At 41.3% G+C, this 17,540-nt stretch overlaps 1 protein-coding gene across 1 annotated transcript in view; it reads right to left on the reverse strand.

Moving 5' to 3' along the window:
- The window catches only part of LOC148376614 (uncharacterized), a 37,319-nt gene that overhangs the window by 15,609 nt on the left and 4,170 nt on the right, over nucleotides 1-17,540 (reverse strand). Inside the window, exons 7-11 of the mRNA XM_088349096.1 lie at nucleotides 16,393-16,503; nucleotides 11,686-11,802; nucleotides 10,127-10,312; nucleotides 6,916-7,025; nucleotides 1,422-3,504 (exon numbers count right to left, since the gene is read on the reverse strand). Coding sequence (XP_088205222.1) covers nucleotides 1,422-3,504; nucleotides 6,916-7,025; nucleotides 10,127-10,312; nucleotides 11,686-11,802; nucleotides 16,393-16,503 — 2,607 coding nt within the window. The remainder of the gene's footprint in view (nucleotides 1-1,421; nucleotides 3,505-6,915; nucleotides 7,026-10,126; nucleotides 10,313-11,685; nucleotides 11,803-16,392; nucleotides 16,504-17,540) is intronic.

Below are 17,540 nucleotides of genomic sequence, written 5' to 3' on the forward strand. Positions count from 1 at the left end.
TTTTACCCACGATACAACATCACAATAAATTAGATTGTCTTCTTAAAAACGTATGAACTCTGCGGTGTTTGTGTGAATGGACGACATCATATGGAATGCTGGTCTGCTATTGGTTTGCTACACAGCATCATGGAAATACAAGTCAAGTCAGAATATTCTATGATAAAAAAAACCTTAAAAAGTCCAAGTGATTGTCAAATAAAAAAACAAAAATACATATCAATGCATGCTATACACCTGCAAATATTTAAAATACTTATTTAGAAAGTACAAGTCAAGTCATGTTTATTTGTATAGCCCTTAATCACAAAGAGTCTCAAAGGGCTGCACAGACCACATACTATTATGATAAGCACAGAAACTAAGCTAAAGATGTCTTCCCCACTCAAAAACATTTAAAAATATATCATGTGCCCAAAATAATTCTAACTTTGCAGTGTTTGTGCACATATACAGTTACATCCCTAAGATGCCTGTTTGCTTTGGGTCGACATTATGCATCATGCAACTATGGTTTCTGTCATAGCCTCATGAAAAGGATGATATGCTATTGACTAAACCAACTCGTCTCAATAAACTGGCTAGGAAAGCGAGCTCTGTTGTGGGGAAAGAGCTGGACAGCCTAACAACAGTAGCTGAGAGACGAGCACTGAAAAAGCTGAGGTCAATCATGGACAATCCATCGCATCCACTACACAGCATTATCTCCAGACAGAAGAGCAGTTTCAGCGACAGACTGCTGTCACTGTCTTGTACTACGGACAGACTGAAGAGATCTTTTCTTCCTCATGCCATGAGGCTCTTTAACTCTACCCGGCAGAGTAAAAGTCCACATTAAACCACACCCCTACATTACATATTACCAAATTTTATTGCAATATGTATTCTGTGTAGCACTATTTAGATATTCTATATAACACGCTACAGTGGGCATTTGCACATCACATTGGGTATTTGTATATTGTATTCTCTTTGCTTTTATTATTGTATTGTTCTCAGCAAAGGGATGCTGCTGGAAATGTGAATTTCCCTGCGGGGATGAATAAAGTATCTATCTATCTATCTATCTAACTCCCGCAGTGCTTTTCCGTCTCTTTGTTTAGTTCGGAATCTTGCATGCTTCTAAAGACATTATGAGTTGGCGAAACAATACTTTTTGTACTGAATATATCTACCAAGGGTCCCAATGCTTGCAGTGATGCTAAAGAGAGAAGCAAGAACATGATAACTACAGAAAGGAAGTATGCGACTTTCAAGAAATGCAAAGAAAGCAGACTAACTGCTTCCCACTCAAAGTTACATGACCATAATCTATCAACAAATGGGACGGTTATTAAATAAGGGGTCTTGGAGCACAAAGTTGGACCATCCATTAACATGATTTTAAAAGTGAAGCCTACAAAGTGTCCGAGTGTTTGTACCTTTAGGTTAGCGTAACTGGTCCTAAAAAGCTCCTTTTCCTCCTGTAGTCTTTTGAGTTGACGCTGTTCGTGTTTTGAAGAAGTCTGGACCATCTTCTCAAACTTTTGTTCTTCAAGTCCTGCATCAGTCTGGATCATCATGTCGAACTTCTTTTCTTCATGTCCTGGGGAAGTCTGGACCATCATGTCGAACCTTTGTCCATCAACTCCTCTACAGGTCTGAATCATCATGTCATACTTTGGTTCCTCAAGTCCTGTACATGTCTGGACCATCCTCTCAAACCTCGGTTTTTCGAATCCTTCACAGGTCTGGACCATCATGTCGAACTTCTGCACATTCCGCTCCACCGTTTTCGAACAGTCCATCGCCTTCTCTGATCTCAACCTATCCTTTTCTCTGGCCCATTCCATCTCCTCACGTTTATTTTCCCAATGTCTACTCTCGTTTGCCCTCTCCTTTTCCTTACATTTCCTCTCCCAATCCCTTCTCTCCCTTGCACACTTCTCTCTCTCTTCACACTGGTTCTCCCACTCTCTCCTCTCATTCTCTCTCTCTTCCAATCTCTTGTCCCAATCCCTCCTCATCTCCTTTCCCCTCAGCCATTCCATCTCCCTGTTTTCATGCTCTTTCCTTACCTTCTCCCTATCCTCACCTCCCTTCAGCCATTCTCTCTCATTGTCCTCCTTTTCCTTCATCTCTATATCGCTCTCCTCCAATTTTCTCGCCCTGCTCTCCAGAAAAATCCTGTCCATTCTCCTCTCATCTTGCCCCTTCATCCATTCGAACTCCCTTAACTTTATTTCCCTTAACCTCTCTTCTCTTCCCTTCAGCCATTTCCTTTCCCCATCCTCCTGCTCCATCCACATTATTTCCCTCTCATCCGTCGCCAACACCCATTTCATCCCCCTGTCCTCCTGCTCCTTTTTGTCCATTTCCCTCATCTCTTTTCCATTCATCCATCCCACCCTCCTCTGCTCAGTTTTCAAGAGCTTCCCTATTCCCCTTGCCCTTATGTTTTCCCTGTCCAGCAGGTCCCCGCACTCCCTCTCCTCACTTCCTTTTGTCCATTCTACCTCTCTGTCATCTTTCTCCTCCCCCCTCTCTTCTCTCCTCATCACCCATTTTCGATCACCCTCCTCCATCCTTTCCTTCTCCCTTTCCTCCCTCCACTTTGCCCATTCCTTCTCCCTATCCTCCCTCAAGCTTACCCATTCCTTTTCCCACTCCTCTTTCTTCATCCTCTCCTCCTTGTACATGTCCTCCTGCTTCTTCAGCTTCGCCGCCCATTCCTTTTCCCTTTCCTTAACCTCTGATTCGAGTTTTTCTCTCATCTTTTCCTTCCATTCCTTCTCCTTTGCCTTCCACTCCATTCGTTCCTTCTCCCTTTCCTTTGCCATGTCCTCCTTTTCCTTTAGCCGCTCTTTCTCTTTTTCCCTCTCCCTTTCCTTGATCTCCAATTCCAGTCTTTCCCTTATCTTTTCCTCCCATTCCATTTCTTTATCCTGCCAATACTTAAAATCTTTCTCCCTTCCCATTTCTATGTACTTTTCTTTCAGCCTCAATCTCTCTTTTTCTCTTTCCCTCTCCTTCATCTCCAATTCCAGTCTGTCCTCCTGCTCCTTCAGCCTTACTGCCCATTCCTTTTCCTTCAGCTCCCATTCCAATTTTCCCTTTGTCTTTATCTCCCATTTCTTCCCCCGGGCCTCCCACTTCATTTGCTCTTCCTCCCCATCCTTTGTTATGTCCCCCTTCTGTTTCAGCATCTGTCCCCCCTCTTCAGTCTCCTCCAATTTCAATCTTCCGCTCATCTTATCCAACCCGTCCTTCTCCTTGGCCTCCCACTCTTTGCAGTTTTTTTGTCCCTGGTTTGCCATTTCCTCCTCTTGTTCTTCCCTTTCCTTCAACTCCGATTCTAGTCTTCCCCTCATCTTTTCCTCCCATTCCATCTCTTTGGCCTGCGACTCCATGCGTTCTCTCTCCCTCTCCTTCATGAAGTCCTCATTTGCTTTCAACCTTACTTTCTCTTTTTCCCTCTCGCTCTCCATGTCCTTCTGCAGCTTCTTTGGGATGCCGACTAATTGCCTTAAAGGATAAAAGGAAAAAATATGACAATTATTCCCCCCCAAACAACACATTCTAAATGGGCCGATTAAACCTGAGCAAATTTCCGGGAGGCGGTCTGCTCATGAAATTAAGCAGCTGTGCAAATATTTCTAAGTAAGCATCTGCTTTTTAGAACGAAAGGGTCAACCCCCATTAAGATAATTGATTTTTCACTCATGGAGCAGCATTCAATGAACAAGGAAGCAAATTACACTAGGTTTTAATGCGTTGAGCAACAGTGCAAAAATTGGTGCGGTTGTGACAGAGCTATGCAAAATTCATAATGACTCCTGTGCAATTGATTGTTGAGTACAGTTTTGCACATTTTAAGTATATTCATTTTTGTTATTTTCTAACTCGTTTAAGTCATAATAGGGTTTTGATCTTATATTGCAAACTCATTTTAATTATATTTTTTTTAAAAATCGTTAGGTGAATATCATTTGAATATATTCACTTATCCATTTATTGCCCAAACTTTTATTCTGACTAGGGTCACGGGGTTAATATATTTGAAATCAAACGCAAAATTATCTGTAGATTTATAATATATAATCAAATACATTTGTAAGGGAAATTATGGTCTAAATGTGCCTTTTATACTATATTCTATCCAGAATATACTTTTTAGATTTCTATAAAGCTCAATAAGTGTGTGCTTTTACGATTTCACAAACGCCTTCCGGGCAATGTTCCCTGTAATTTTCCTTACGGGTCTGAGCGTTCACACAAAGTTGGTGAGCAACGCTTGAAACAACAGTGAGCAACAGCAATCCCAGGTGTGGCAACTAACCAAGCCAACAAACATGTCCAAAACTTGACGTTACATTTTGCTGAGTTTCCGGCAATGCAAAATTATTTTTCTCTTTTGAATAATTTGACTCATGTACTATTGCAAAGGTTGTACGGCCTACAAACGTCGTTTGTTCTTACAATTCTTTCACAAGATATCCATTTCTTTTTATTTCCTGATATATTTTGTCGCATAATATTAACATTTTTGGGGGCTTATTTAGTCGGTTGTAAGATACAGAACTGTACTTAATCACAATTTTTAGTGGAAGTACAATGTTGATTCACTTGATATAATTGGATATTATTTGAATGCAACACAAAACTTTTTCTTCTTTTTTCCGTGTTTTTTTTCTACTTTTTTTTTTTAATTCCTTCAAAAAAAAATCTCATTGTGTTTATTTTTTCCGAGCTGTTACTTACTTACTTTTTTCTTTTTGTTTTTCCTACATTTCTTTCTTTTCTTTTTTTCTGGCTTTTTTCTAAATGTTTCCTTCTTTTTTTTCTCTTCCTTTTGTTTCTTTTTTTCTCAGCTTTTCACTACTTTTTCATTTTGGTATTTTTTTCTTTTTTGTTCTATTCTCCCCTTCCTTTAAGTTATTTTGTGCATATTTTTACATAATATTTGGTCATGTTGAGATTAAAGAAGCAAAAACAACCTGAAGAGCCATTTAGGACCCGATTTTCTTGTGCGCTGAGAATGTGCGAGCAGTGCGCAATTGCGCACGCGCGCGGCTTAGAGGGAACACTGCTCCCAGGTCAGGAGAGTAGGTTTCCCAAGCTAAAGGAACATTGTCTCTACAGCTTGGAGGCCACTGATGGGCTCCCTATCTGTTATCAAACAGGTTCACAGAACTCCTTTCGGCTAACCCATACAACCCAAAGACAGGAGCGTGAGCTTCCCAAGCCAAAGGAACTTTGTCTCTACAATTTGGAGGCCACTGGTAAATTTCCTAAGACTCCAATGTATGTGCAAACAATACACTGCTGTGATGTATCATTTATCATACTTGCACGCCGTCTAACCACCAAAAGTATACACTGCATTTAAATATATGAGTCAGAATGCGCTAACGTGCACGTGTTTTATCCTATCCTCCAATTAGGAATCTATTAAACGGTATAAGAAAGAGGCTCACGCTTCAGTACGTAGGATTGTTTCATTGCAATCCAAGAATGCAATTTTTAATAGAATAGAATAGAATTTCCTTTTACTGTCATTCTTTGTAACCATGCACACAGAAGGAAATGTCGATACACCTGACCCTTACAGTTAAACTGTAGCGAGCCGATGCAGCCGCAGCCAGACAGGGCGCAGCCATTTTAGTCATTAGGTGACCAAATCACCCAATTCCAACCCTTAATGCCGAGCGCCAAGCAGGGAGGCAATGAGTACCAATGTTGTAAGTCTTAGGTATGAGCCTTGTTTCAATGTGCTTGCTTTTCTTTAATAAATTTGTGTTTGATTGTAACTCAAAAGTCTCTTATTTCATCCGGACATCGTTTTGAACCTGCCAATAATATATAGATATATTATATAATTAGTTGTGATTGCTTCAGCAAGGCACAACTACATTCATTTTTATTGGTAGTCATGGAAACGAGGGCTTTTCCAGAGGGTAGTAGGGACTAAGCAGGGACTGTCCAGGGTGGCTTGAGGGGGCCCGACCCACATTACCTTTAACCATAGGTAAATGGTGGATTCCAAAGAGTGTATGCTAGCGAGAGGATGCTAACAGCTATGTGCGCCGCTAGCAAAGTGTCGGGCTGGCAGCCAGCCTAAATTTTAGCGCAAACCAGCCGTAAACACTGTTGGTGACAAGTTAGCGATGAGAAGTTGATGCTATGCTTACTTATGCTAGCTGTAAAAACTGTTGGTGACAAGTTGGGCTGGCACAGTATTCGCGCAAGCTAGCTGTAACACTGCCTGCAATGGGTTGGGCTGGCATAGCCCACTTTATGCTTTATCCCCGTATCATCTTCTAGATCAATCACAACTCTTACAATTGCCGCGGGAATTGTCTAGTTATATATATAAAATATACATTATCTGTAAGTGAAACAAGTTAATTTTAATATTATCATCCATTCATCCATCCATTATCTGTACCGCTTATCCTCAGTAGGGTCGCAGGGGCGCTAGAGCCCATCCCAGCCATCTTCGGGCAGTGGGCAGGGGATACCCTGAACTGGTTGCCAGCCGGTCGCAGGGCACACAGGGACAGACAATTCGCTCGCTCATTCACAACTAGGGACAATTTGGACTGGCCAATTAACCTGACATGCATGTATTTGGAAAGTGGGAGGAAACTGGAGTGCCCTGAGGAAACCCACGCAAGCACGGGGAGAACATGCAAACTCCGCACAGGAAGGTTGGTAGCTGGATTTGAACCCATGACCTCAGAACTGTGCCGCACAAGCGCTAACCACCGCGCCGCCGTGCCGTATTATTTTATTCACTAAAATTTCCACTCAGATTATTGACTTTTCACAGCGTATTAGCATGAACTGACATTTTTTAAACAAGAATTAAAAACTCCAAAGGAAATTTCATTTAATATCTCTTTTAAAAAATGTGCAACAACCTTAACAACCTACTTTTGCAGTAACTCCAAATGGGCAGCTAGTTTGCAGTTCTCTCCAGTCAGCTGCTCCCTCTCATGCTTCCACATATCTTTCTTTTCCTGAAGAGCAGTCAGCTCGACAACCTGAAATGTCAATACAGCAGACCCCCGGGTTACAACCGTATTCCGATCAGAGGCGGGAATCACAAAGTGTAATTTCCATATAGCGGGGGATACGAACCAATGGTAATTCGCTAATGCCTTCTGTACCACTGGTACCGCAGATAAAATGATTTAAATTAGCGTCTGTGTGATGAGACTTGAGTTGGTTAAATCGAGTAGCTGGTGGGGATATTAGGGGAGGAGATGGCGACTGCAGATTGAAAATTAAACTTAGTGTATTGTTGTGATAAGTGTTTAGAGTGTCAAGGGCACGGGACCATAATAAGCGCCCTATTTTTCGCCCCAGCCCTTTTTTTCTTTGGTTTATTTTCAATTGTTTCATAAAGTTGTGTATTTGCTGTAAACCATTATAACCTTGTCTTTGGACGAACAGAGGGGAAAAACTGTTGATCAATCAACAAATCAATCAAGAACCTTCCCATTGTGAGGATTGTCATGTCCTTGGGGGATGACCTAGCTTTATTCGCCTCCTTAGTTTTAATAATAGTCCTGATTGTTGATGGATTATTATTATGCAACTTAGCAAAGGTAGTAATTTTTGTGTTTTGATATTTTTTTAATAATTGCAGGCTTTGTGTCCATGTGTATCATATTTTTGCTTCTCCCTTTAGCATCACTGCAGCCTTGGATCCATAGAGAATAAATACAGTAGAATGCACGTTTTAAACTCAGCAGCACCTTGATGTACATACAGTGGGGCAAATAAGTATTTAGTCAGCAGGGTTGGGTAGGGTTACTTTAACTGGATTACTTTCAATTACTTTTGGATTATTCCAATACCAAATATGCTAATAAAAGACAAAATAAACTAAATACGGATAAAAATACAAAATTTTGTGCAGGCTTGGGGAGTAACGGAATACATGGAACGGCAAAAATGATGTTGGCAAGCTGTTTGGATTTATTTTCATTTCGTTTCTGACGCATTTTATGTTCGTTTTGCCGGAGATCAAAGCCATGAGAGAAAGTTTACCACGTGTTTTGAGTCATGATTTTATTTATATTTAGTTTCATTTGTCTTTTATTAGCATATTTGGTATTGGAGTAATCCAAAAGTAATCCAGTTAAAGTAACCCTACCCAACCCTGTTAGTCAGCCACCAAATGTGCAGGTTCACCTACTTGAAAAGATTAGAGAGGCCTGTAGAAATTGTAGACATGGGTAAACCTCAATCACAAGAGACAAAAATGAGACAAAATATGGGGGAAAAAACAGGAAATAACATTGTTTAATTGTATAAACAAATTATTTAAAAATCAGAGTGGAAAATAAGTATTTGGTCACCTAAGAAACAAGCGAGATTTCTGGCTGTCAAAGAGGTCTAACTTCTTATGACTAGGTTTAATGAGGCACCAAGGTTTACCTGTAATAATGGCACCTCTTTAACCCAAATTGGTAGAAAAGATCTGTCCAGAACCTCAGTCAGTCACACTCCAAACTCCACTGTGGCCAGGACCAAAAAGTTGTCGAGGGACGCCAGAGACAAAACTTGTACACTTGCACCAGGCTGGGAAGTCTGAATCCGCAATATGTAAAACCTTTGGTGTAAAGAAATCAACCGTGGGAGCAATTATTAGAAAATGGAAGACATACAAAACCACTGACAATCTCCCTCAATCTGGGGCTCCATGCAAGATCTCACCCCGTGGCTTAAAAATGATAACAAGAACAGTGGCAGAAATCCCAGAGCCACACAGGGGCACCTAGTGAATGACCTACAGAAAGCTGGGATCACAGTAATAAAGGCTAATATCAGTAACAAACTGCACCATGGGTTCGCTAGAGAACATTTGGATGATCCAGAAGAGGACTGGGAGAAGGTGTTTTGGTCAGATGAAAACAAAAGAGAACATTTTGGTAGAAACACAGGTTGTAACGTTTGGAGGAGAAAGAATACTGAATTGCATCTGGAGGACATCATACCCACTATGAAGCATCGGGGTGGAAACATCACGCTTTGGGGCTTTCTTTCTGCAAAGGGACCAGGACGACTGACCTCTGTAAATGAACAAACGACTGGGGCCATGTATTGAGAAATTTTGAGTGAAAATCTCCTTTCATCAGTAAGGGCATTGATGATGAGATGTGGCTGGGTCTCTCATCATGACAATAATCCCAAGCACACAGCCAGGGCAACAGAAGAGTGGCTTCATAGGAAGCATTTCAAGGTCCAGGAATGGCCTAGCCAGTCTCCGGATCTTAAACCCATAGAAAATCTGTGTTGCCCAATGACAGCCCCAAAACCTAACTGCTCCAGGGGAAATCTGCATGGAAGAATGGGCCAAAATACGAGCAACAGTGTGTGAAAAGCTTGTGAAGTTACAGAAAATGTTTGGCCTCCGTTATTGCCAACAAAGGGTACACACCGTATTGAGGTGAACTTTTTGTATTGACCAGATACTTTTTTCCACCATGATTTGCAAATTATAAAAAAAAATTAAAAATGTGATTTTCTGCTTTTTTTTAAACCCACATTTTGTCTCTCATGATTGAGGTTTACCCATGTTGACAATTACAGGCCTCTCTGAATTGTCAAGTGGGATAACTTGCACTATCAGTGGTTGACTAAATACTTATTTAATTCACTGTATCCAACACAGAATGTATGCAAATAGTACACCAGGGTTACAAAGAAAATGTCATTGGTGTTTTATGTTCATGAGAAGAAAGACAATCTTGAATCTCGAGAAAATATTGTATCGCCGTCTCGCAAAGTCTTTAAAAAAACACCCGATATTCTGAACTGAACCAAGAGAGAGAAAAGCATAATGGGAGGAAGTTCAGCAAATAACATATCGGCATTTTCGTGCTGCCGGGATGCATACCAATTAAAGACCAGCATTTCCTACGATGCTGACCAATAGAAAATTAACTTGACATTGGTACGGACGCCATAAGGTTTTTTGGCCTGGAACATCATTTCTAGTCTTATAGAGGTGAAAACGCTGTAACGAGGGGCCAAGAAAACATCTTATTTCACACCGCAAAGTGAATATTTCGTAGGGCGGGGGACACCATATGCCAAGGAATTTACTGTTCTCTAAAAGCAAAGTCAGTCTCACCTTATCCTCTAACTGACTGAGACATTTTTCAAGAGTGGCTTCAAATCGCTCAGCTTTCTGCTTGTGAACACGGGAAGCCTTCTTGAGGGCGCTCTTCTCTTGCGTGGCCTTCTCCGTTAAAACGGCCAGAGAAGCTTTCAGGTTGTCCGTCTCCGCCTTGTGTTGAGTCAGGGATCGCTCAAGAGTCTAAAAAACAAAATATGGTGTGAGATGATGACTTTAGGGCAAGAATCTGTGATTTAGGGATGTCAAACTCAATTGCACAAGGGGCCAAAATTCAAAACACACTTAAGGTCGCGGGCCAACCAGGATAAACATTTATTGAACACACTTAAACTGAATGTTTTTGGAACATAAATATGAATAAAAACAGACAAGAATATTCAATTAAACCTTAAATCACATACAGAATTTTTTTGTTCTAAATAAAAAATAGCTTGTTAAATTATACAACTTAGAACTTAATCAACTTAACATTAAAATAACATTCAAATTCCTTTGCTCCTATGTCAGTGTATATATTGAAAAAAACTTAAATATCCCAAAAGATTTTGCTCTCCTTAATGTATCTCCTGTCAAAAGTAGAAATATGAAAATGCTACACAAATTATTTTGTAAAAACGTCACAACATTCTGCAAACAGGGAGCCTGACGTGCTTACCTTTGGCGCAGACGGAGTAGGGCGAGAGACGGCAGGGAGTGCTTGCACTTTTTGCAAAGCTCCACCCATCCCTCCCACTCACCCAATCAAATAACTTTAGGTTCTCTTCCGGTGTTTTGGAATATTTACAATTGGTTCCGTGGATTCATCAAAAAGTATCTGAACACTGAACACAGATTATATAGAGAGATTTTATATAAAGGATTATTTAGCGTTGTGCAGCCAAAACAAGTTTTTTTGTGTGTTACCTTGACTGTAAATTGTAGTGAAAACGTGCCCTATATATTCAGAAAAGTACTGCTTTGAAATTCAGCTTTGGTTTGGCTTTGCGTGTATCTGAACAGGATCAATGGCTCAAGTTTTGAACGAGATGGAGAAAATTTTGCATGCAATTAAATTTGTCTCTGAGGCATAGGTACTCTTAGAAAGAGCCATATCTGGCTCGCGAGCCATAGGTTCCCGACCCTTAGTATATGGTATAGTATTCGTCATATATGAAGGAATAGGTAAAGTGACTAAAACGTCAGAATATGATGTCCAGGGATGAGACGGCATTGCCATTAATAACAATAATGTAAAATGGTCTTGCGGGCCGGATATGATTACACGGCGGGCCGGGAGTTTGACACATGTGGGCTAGATCATAAAAGGACAAACTTGAGAAAGTAGAGCACTCGTCTTGGGACCAAGAGGTCGCAGGTTCAAGTCCCGGCTCCTCAGGGTTCAATGCCAAAGTGTCCTTGGGAAAGACACTGAATCCCTAATGCCCCCGATAGGCAGGTAGGCACCTTGCATGGCAGTGTGTGAGTGTGTGTGCGAATGAGTAAGGGTGAAGTACATTGTAAAGCACTTTGGGATTTTCAGTGACATGAAAAGCACTGACCGTTGACTATCTTACCCGCACTTGCACGGTGAGTCGATTGTTTTCCGCTTCCTTGCTTCGTAGCTGCCCCTGTATGCGGGCGCGAGTGCCTTCTGCGGACTTTGCAATGTTGAGAGCACTTTTGATGTTCTCCTGTGATCATTAAATACAGAAGGAATTTTACGTTGGTTCAGGGCAAATTTTACCTCATTGGAAGACAAATATACTCATTATTATATCCATCCATCCATCATCCACACTGCTTATCCTCAGTAGGGTCACGGGGGTGCCGGAGCCCATCCCAGCAATCCTCGGGCAGTGGGCAGGGGAGACCCTGAACTGGTTGCCAGCCAGTCGCAGGGCACACAGAGACAGACAACTCACTCACCCATTCACACCCAGGGACAATTTGGACCGGCCAAAACCGGAATGCCCGGAGGAAACCCACGCAGGCACGGGGAAAACATGCAAACTGCGATCCCATGACCTCAGAACTGTGCCGCGGACGTGCTAACCACTCAGCCGCCGTTCCGCCCATCATGAATATAGATTTTTTTTTTAAATTTACATTTTGATCTACATTTCTTTTTCTCTAATGGAACCAGAAACAAACATGGAGGTGCAAAATTTCATCCATTCAATGAATTCAAGTCAAGTCAAGTCATTTTTATTTGTATAGCCCTAAATCACGAAGAGTCTCAAAGGGCTTCACAGATTGTTACACTATATTACACAAACTATTTTCAACCGACAAGAGGAGTAGGTTATTCGTATGCAATGGAGTAGAAGTGAGTTTTAAGTTTAGATTTAAACATTTCCACTGAGGTTGCAGATCGAATCTCAGGGGGAAGAGCATTCCACAGCACCGGTGCCCGGATGGAGAACGCTCTCGAACCAGCAGAAGACTTCTTTGCTCTCGGGATCATCAGAAGACCAGCACTCTCAGATCGTAGGCTTCGGCCCGGGACATAGTGGCAGATCAGATCTGAAAGATAAGAGGGAGCAAGTCCATGTATGATTTTGTACAATACTAAGAGAACTTTGAAGTCACATCTTTGGCTAACTGGGAGCCAATGCAGGTTAGCCAAAATCGGTGTTATGTGATCGTACTTTTTTGTCCTGGTTAAGAGCCTCGCTGCGGCATTTTGTACTAGCTGAAGAGACTTGATTCTGGACTTCGGGAGACCGGAGAGTAGTGCATTGCAGTAATCGAGACGGGAGGTAACAAATGCATGAATTATTGTTTCCGCATCAGACTGAGACAGTATTGAACGGATTTTAGCAATGTTGCGAAGATGGAAGAAGGCAGTTCTAGTAATTTGTTTTACATGCATCTCAAAGGATAGTTCAGGGTCAAATATGACACCTAAATTTTTAACTGAGTCACTCTGTGTGATGTGACATTTGTCAATGTTCACAGCAGTTTTTGAGAATAAGTCCCGGCATTTAGAAGGACCAATGACTAACATTTCAGTCTTTTCAGAGTTAAGACGCAAGAAGTTGAGTGACATCCACTCTTTTATCTCAGTGAGACAGGCCTCCAAATTTCCACAGTTTAGTGTGGAAGATTCCTCCAACGGAAGATATAGTTGAGTGTCGTCTGCATAGCAATGGAAGCTGATATTGTACTTGCGAATAATATCACCTAACGGAAGCATGTAAATGTTGAAAAGTAGGGGGCCGAGCACTGAACCCTGCGGAACACCGCAGGTAACATTAAAGGGCTCAGATGTCGTTTCACCATATTTAACACAGTGTGTCCTATCTGAGAGGTAGGATTTGAACCACGAGAGGACAGCTCCTGAGAGACCAATCCATTTTTCCAACCGTTCTAGTAGGATATTGTGGCGTACTGTGTCAAAAGCAGCACTAAGATCCAGCAGCAGCAAAAGTGATGAAGCGCCAGAATCCATTGACATTAGGAGATCATTTGTTACCTTGATCAGAGCTGTCTCAGTAGAGTGGTTAGCCCTGAATCCTGATTGCATGGATTCAAAAAGGTTATTCTCCGATATGAAAGCATTCAGCTGCTGTGCCACTACTCTTTCGAGTACTTTAGAGAGGAAAGGTAGGTTTGACACAGGTCTGTAATTACTTAATATTTCTGGATCAAGGTTGGGTCGTTTCAGTGTGGGTTTAATAACGGCGGACTTAAAAGCTGCTGGAACTACACCTGAGGAGAGTGATGTATTTATAATATTTAGAACTGAAGGCCCAAGGACGCTAAAAAGACTTTTAATAAGTGAACCTGGGAGCGGGTCGAACTGGCAAGTTGTCGGTTTGGCCGCATTCACCACTTGTTTGAGATCATCAAGTGACAGTTCACTAAAACCGGCCATTTTCCCAGGGCAGCCACCCTGTCGTGCATCTGTAAATTTCAGTCCTTTAATACGTGTGGTACTAACAATATCTTTTGCAATTTCTTCCTGTATGCATTGAATCTTCTTAGTGAAGAAGACCATTAAGTCCTGAGCAGAGTGTGTCGAACTGTCTGCGATAGGCTGTTGCCTTGTAAGCGATGCTACAGTGTCAAAAAGGGCTTTGGGGTTGTTCTTTTGAGACGCAATCACCTTCGAAAGGTAGGCCGATTTTGCAGAGGCAAGGGCCGCTTTATACTTTAACAAGCTGTCACACCAGGTTTGATGGAAAACCTCAAGCTTGGTAGCGCGCCATTTTCTCTCCCATTTCCTGCATTCTTTTTTAAGGGTTCTAGTTTCATCAGTAAACCAAGGTGTGCGTCTTTTAGGACGTGATTTTAGTTTTATGGGCGCTATTGAATCCAGCACACTAGTCAGGGTGGTATTGAACTCATTCATGAGTGAGTCAATCGAGCCATTGTATTTAGGAAAGGACGCAACTGCTCCAGGAAGGAGTTCAAAGAGCTCAGAAACTGTGCCAGTGCTTATATTGCGTCCGCTAGATCCCTCAGCTTTATTAACTTTACATTTAGTTAGCACCTCAAATGTCACTAAATAATGATCAGAGATAACAGTAGTACACGGTAGCACCATAATGTTTGAGGTTAAAACTCCTCGAGTCAGAATCAAGTCTAGCGTGTTCCCATTTTTATGGGTTGGCAAGTCAACCAGTTGAGTAAAACCAAATGCATCAATTAGAGAACTAAACGCAATAGTAAGTGAACTGTGTGGGGAGTTCATATGAATGTTAAAGTCTCCCATAATTATAATTTTGTCTGCATAGGTTACTAGTTCAGACAAAAGTTCAGCAAATTCGTCTAAGAAAGTTGTGTATGGCCCAGGTGCACGATAGATAGTTATTACATCAATTGACAATTGAGGGGACCGCATCACAAGAGCCTCAAACGTTTTGTAATTATTAGAGGTACGTGTATTAAATTTGAGCGATTTTTCAGAGATTAGCGCAACACCACCACCTCTTTTCAGCGTGCGTGCTATATGACTACTCTCGTAGTCTGGGGGAGAGGCATAATTTAGCGCTAAGTGCTCATCCGGGCGTAACCACGTTTCACAAAGACCCATACAGTTAAGTTTATAATCACGAATAATGTTATCAACAAGTAAAGCTTTTGGAGCAAGCGATCTAATATTTAACAGACCAAATTTCAGCTTTGCTGAATCATTTGACTTAGCTGAACTCTTTGTAGTCTTTGTCGAGATCTTCAAAAGCTCCCGGCGTTGTGGCCGCTCGTGAGCGCTGAGTTCAAAGCGTCGGTTGTCCGGCGAGGAATGAATGGTGGAATTAGTTACATCCTCGCGTCCATCTTGCTGCTTGGACTTCACACGCTTCACACATCTACCTGCACGGCAACCACGTTTCTGTTTTCTTTCTTTACGGGGCCGCCGCCGCCGTTTTTTAAGAGGAATAGCTGTCCACAAGGATGCCGGGTCTCTTTGAAGTTCGCTCGGTATATCATGGGCGGTATAAAAAGTGCCCGAATAATCGAAATTTAGACGCCCTCCCAACCGAATAAGTTCGTCCCTACTGTAAGTGTTTTTGGCCACACATGTGTCCAAAAGTCAGCACAGTATAAAAAGATTAACTGAAAATCTTACACTATAAAAAAATCATCTTATTTTAAATGTATTTGTTCTTATTTGATGCATTTTAACCTGAAGTGACAATGTGTAATATTTTGTGCCTCCTAGTGGTACAAGTAAAAAAAATATTGATTTAAATACCAAGCAAAAACACCTGCATTAGCATAACAATGTTAATTTTTATAAAATAAATCACTAGGTTGAGAAATTTGTATTTTATTTTACATTGTGGAGTCCCTACCTAGTGATCTCCGCCATGTATGTCTGGGATCTTGCTGCTACGCTATGCTTCGCGGTTTTAGTTCGTATTAGACAAAAGTGCTTTCTATTGGTCAAATATTACACACTGGGGTTTTAAATATACTTCATACCTAAAATAAAAGGATTTGTTTTGTCTAATCCATGGTAGATTGTTCTATTATTTTGAAGTTTTCCTTTTAAAATCCTAGCGATAGTTCTTAAAATGAGCAAAATCATCTACCAACTGCTAGATGCAACAATTTTAAATGTGTATTTATGTTATAGATAGATAGACAGACAGATGGACAGAAATAGATAGATAGATGGACAAAAATAGATAGATAGATAGATAGATGGACAAAAATAGATAGATAGATAGATGGACAAAAATAGATAGATAGATAGATGGACAAAAATACATAATACATGGCTCATAATTCTTGAGTATTTCTCGCAGTTTTCCGCTTTTCCATTCTTCAACAACCTCTGTATCCACTCCGCCCGACTCCCCGGCTTTAGTAATCCGCCCAAGTCCATATCGTTTTTTGAACCTGTCGATCCACGCTGGTGCAAGTTCAGCCGATTCCGGTGAAAACTGTTGGCGAAATTTGTTAGCTTGCATTAGCATCATTCCACAGTCAATTCTGATTCCAGGCCTCGATGATTTTTGACGGAACCACAAAATCAGTGCTTTGTCGACATCTGGATGATCATTTACCCTCTGCCTTTTAGCGGTCGGAGCTCTAAAATCTGTCGCACACATATCTTTTATCTTCTTCTTGCTTTTCAGAATGTCGCTCAAAGTTTGAGGGCTCATTCCAAACTTCGCCGCGATGTCTTTTTGCTTCATGTGCTGATTCTTTTCTTGGAATTCAATGATAGCGAGCTTTTCTTCATACGTTCTAGTCTTGAGACTCCTGCCTTTGGTTTTAGAACTTGAGGCCATCGCCACACCGTAGACCGCACAGACCGCAAGGAAGTCCAAAGAAATTCACACAAATTCAATTTGAATGCTAGCACTACTGTAATAAGAAACAATGGGATTATGATTACGAGGCTTTGTTCTATGACCGCGTGCTGTGATTGAGAGTGCTATCATTCAACACTGAGGAGGAGTTTGATGAATAGCCTCTGCCAATCACGGAACGCCACGTCACATCAAGAAATCTTCCCGGAAAATCTGGGAGGGGTGATAATCTTCCCGGAAAATCTGTGAGGAGTGAAAATCTTCCCGGAAAATTCCATCGCTTACTGCCACTGGAGGCTGAAATTTAGAGCATTTGGGAGATGTCCTAGGCGACCTGATACCGATCCGACTTATCAGAGGCGAAAACCATTAAAAAGGGTCAATTGTACGGAAAAATCCATCCGACTTAGGCGAGGATCCGACTTATAAAATCCGACTTATGCGAGGTGTAATACTACAGAAAAGCCTAGAGAACAAACGTTCCACGCAATTTGTCCGACTTATCCGAGAATCCGACTTATGCGAGTCCGACTTATCCGAGGTTTACTGTAGATAGATAGATAGATAGATAGATAGATAGATAGATAGATAGATAGATAGATAGATGGATAGATGGATAGATGGATAGATGGATACTTTATTCATCCCCGTAGGGAAATTCACAC

The sequence above is a fragment of the Urocampus carinirostris genome, chromosome 1 (assembly GCF_059441175.1).
Source record: "Urocampus carinirostris isolate Australia breed hairy pipefish chromosome 1, RoL_Ucar_1.0, whole genome shotgun sequence".
Classification (NCBI taxonomy): Eukaryota; Metazoa; Chordata; class Actinopteri; order Syngnathiformes; family Syngnathidae; genus Urocampus; species Urocampus carinirostris.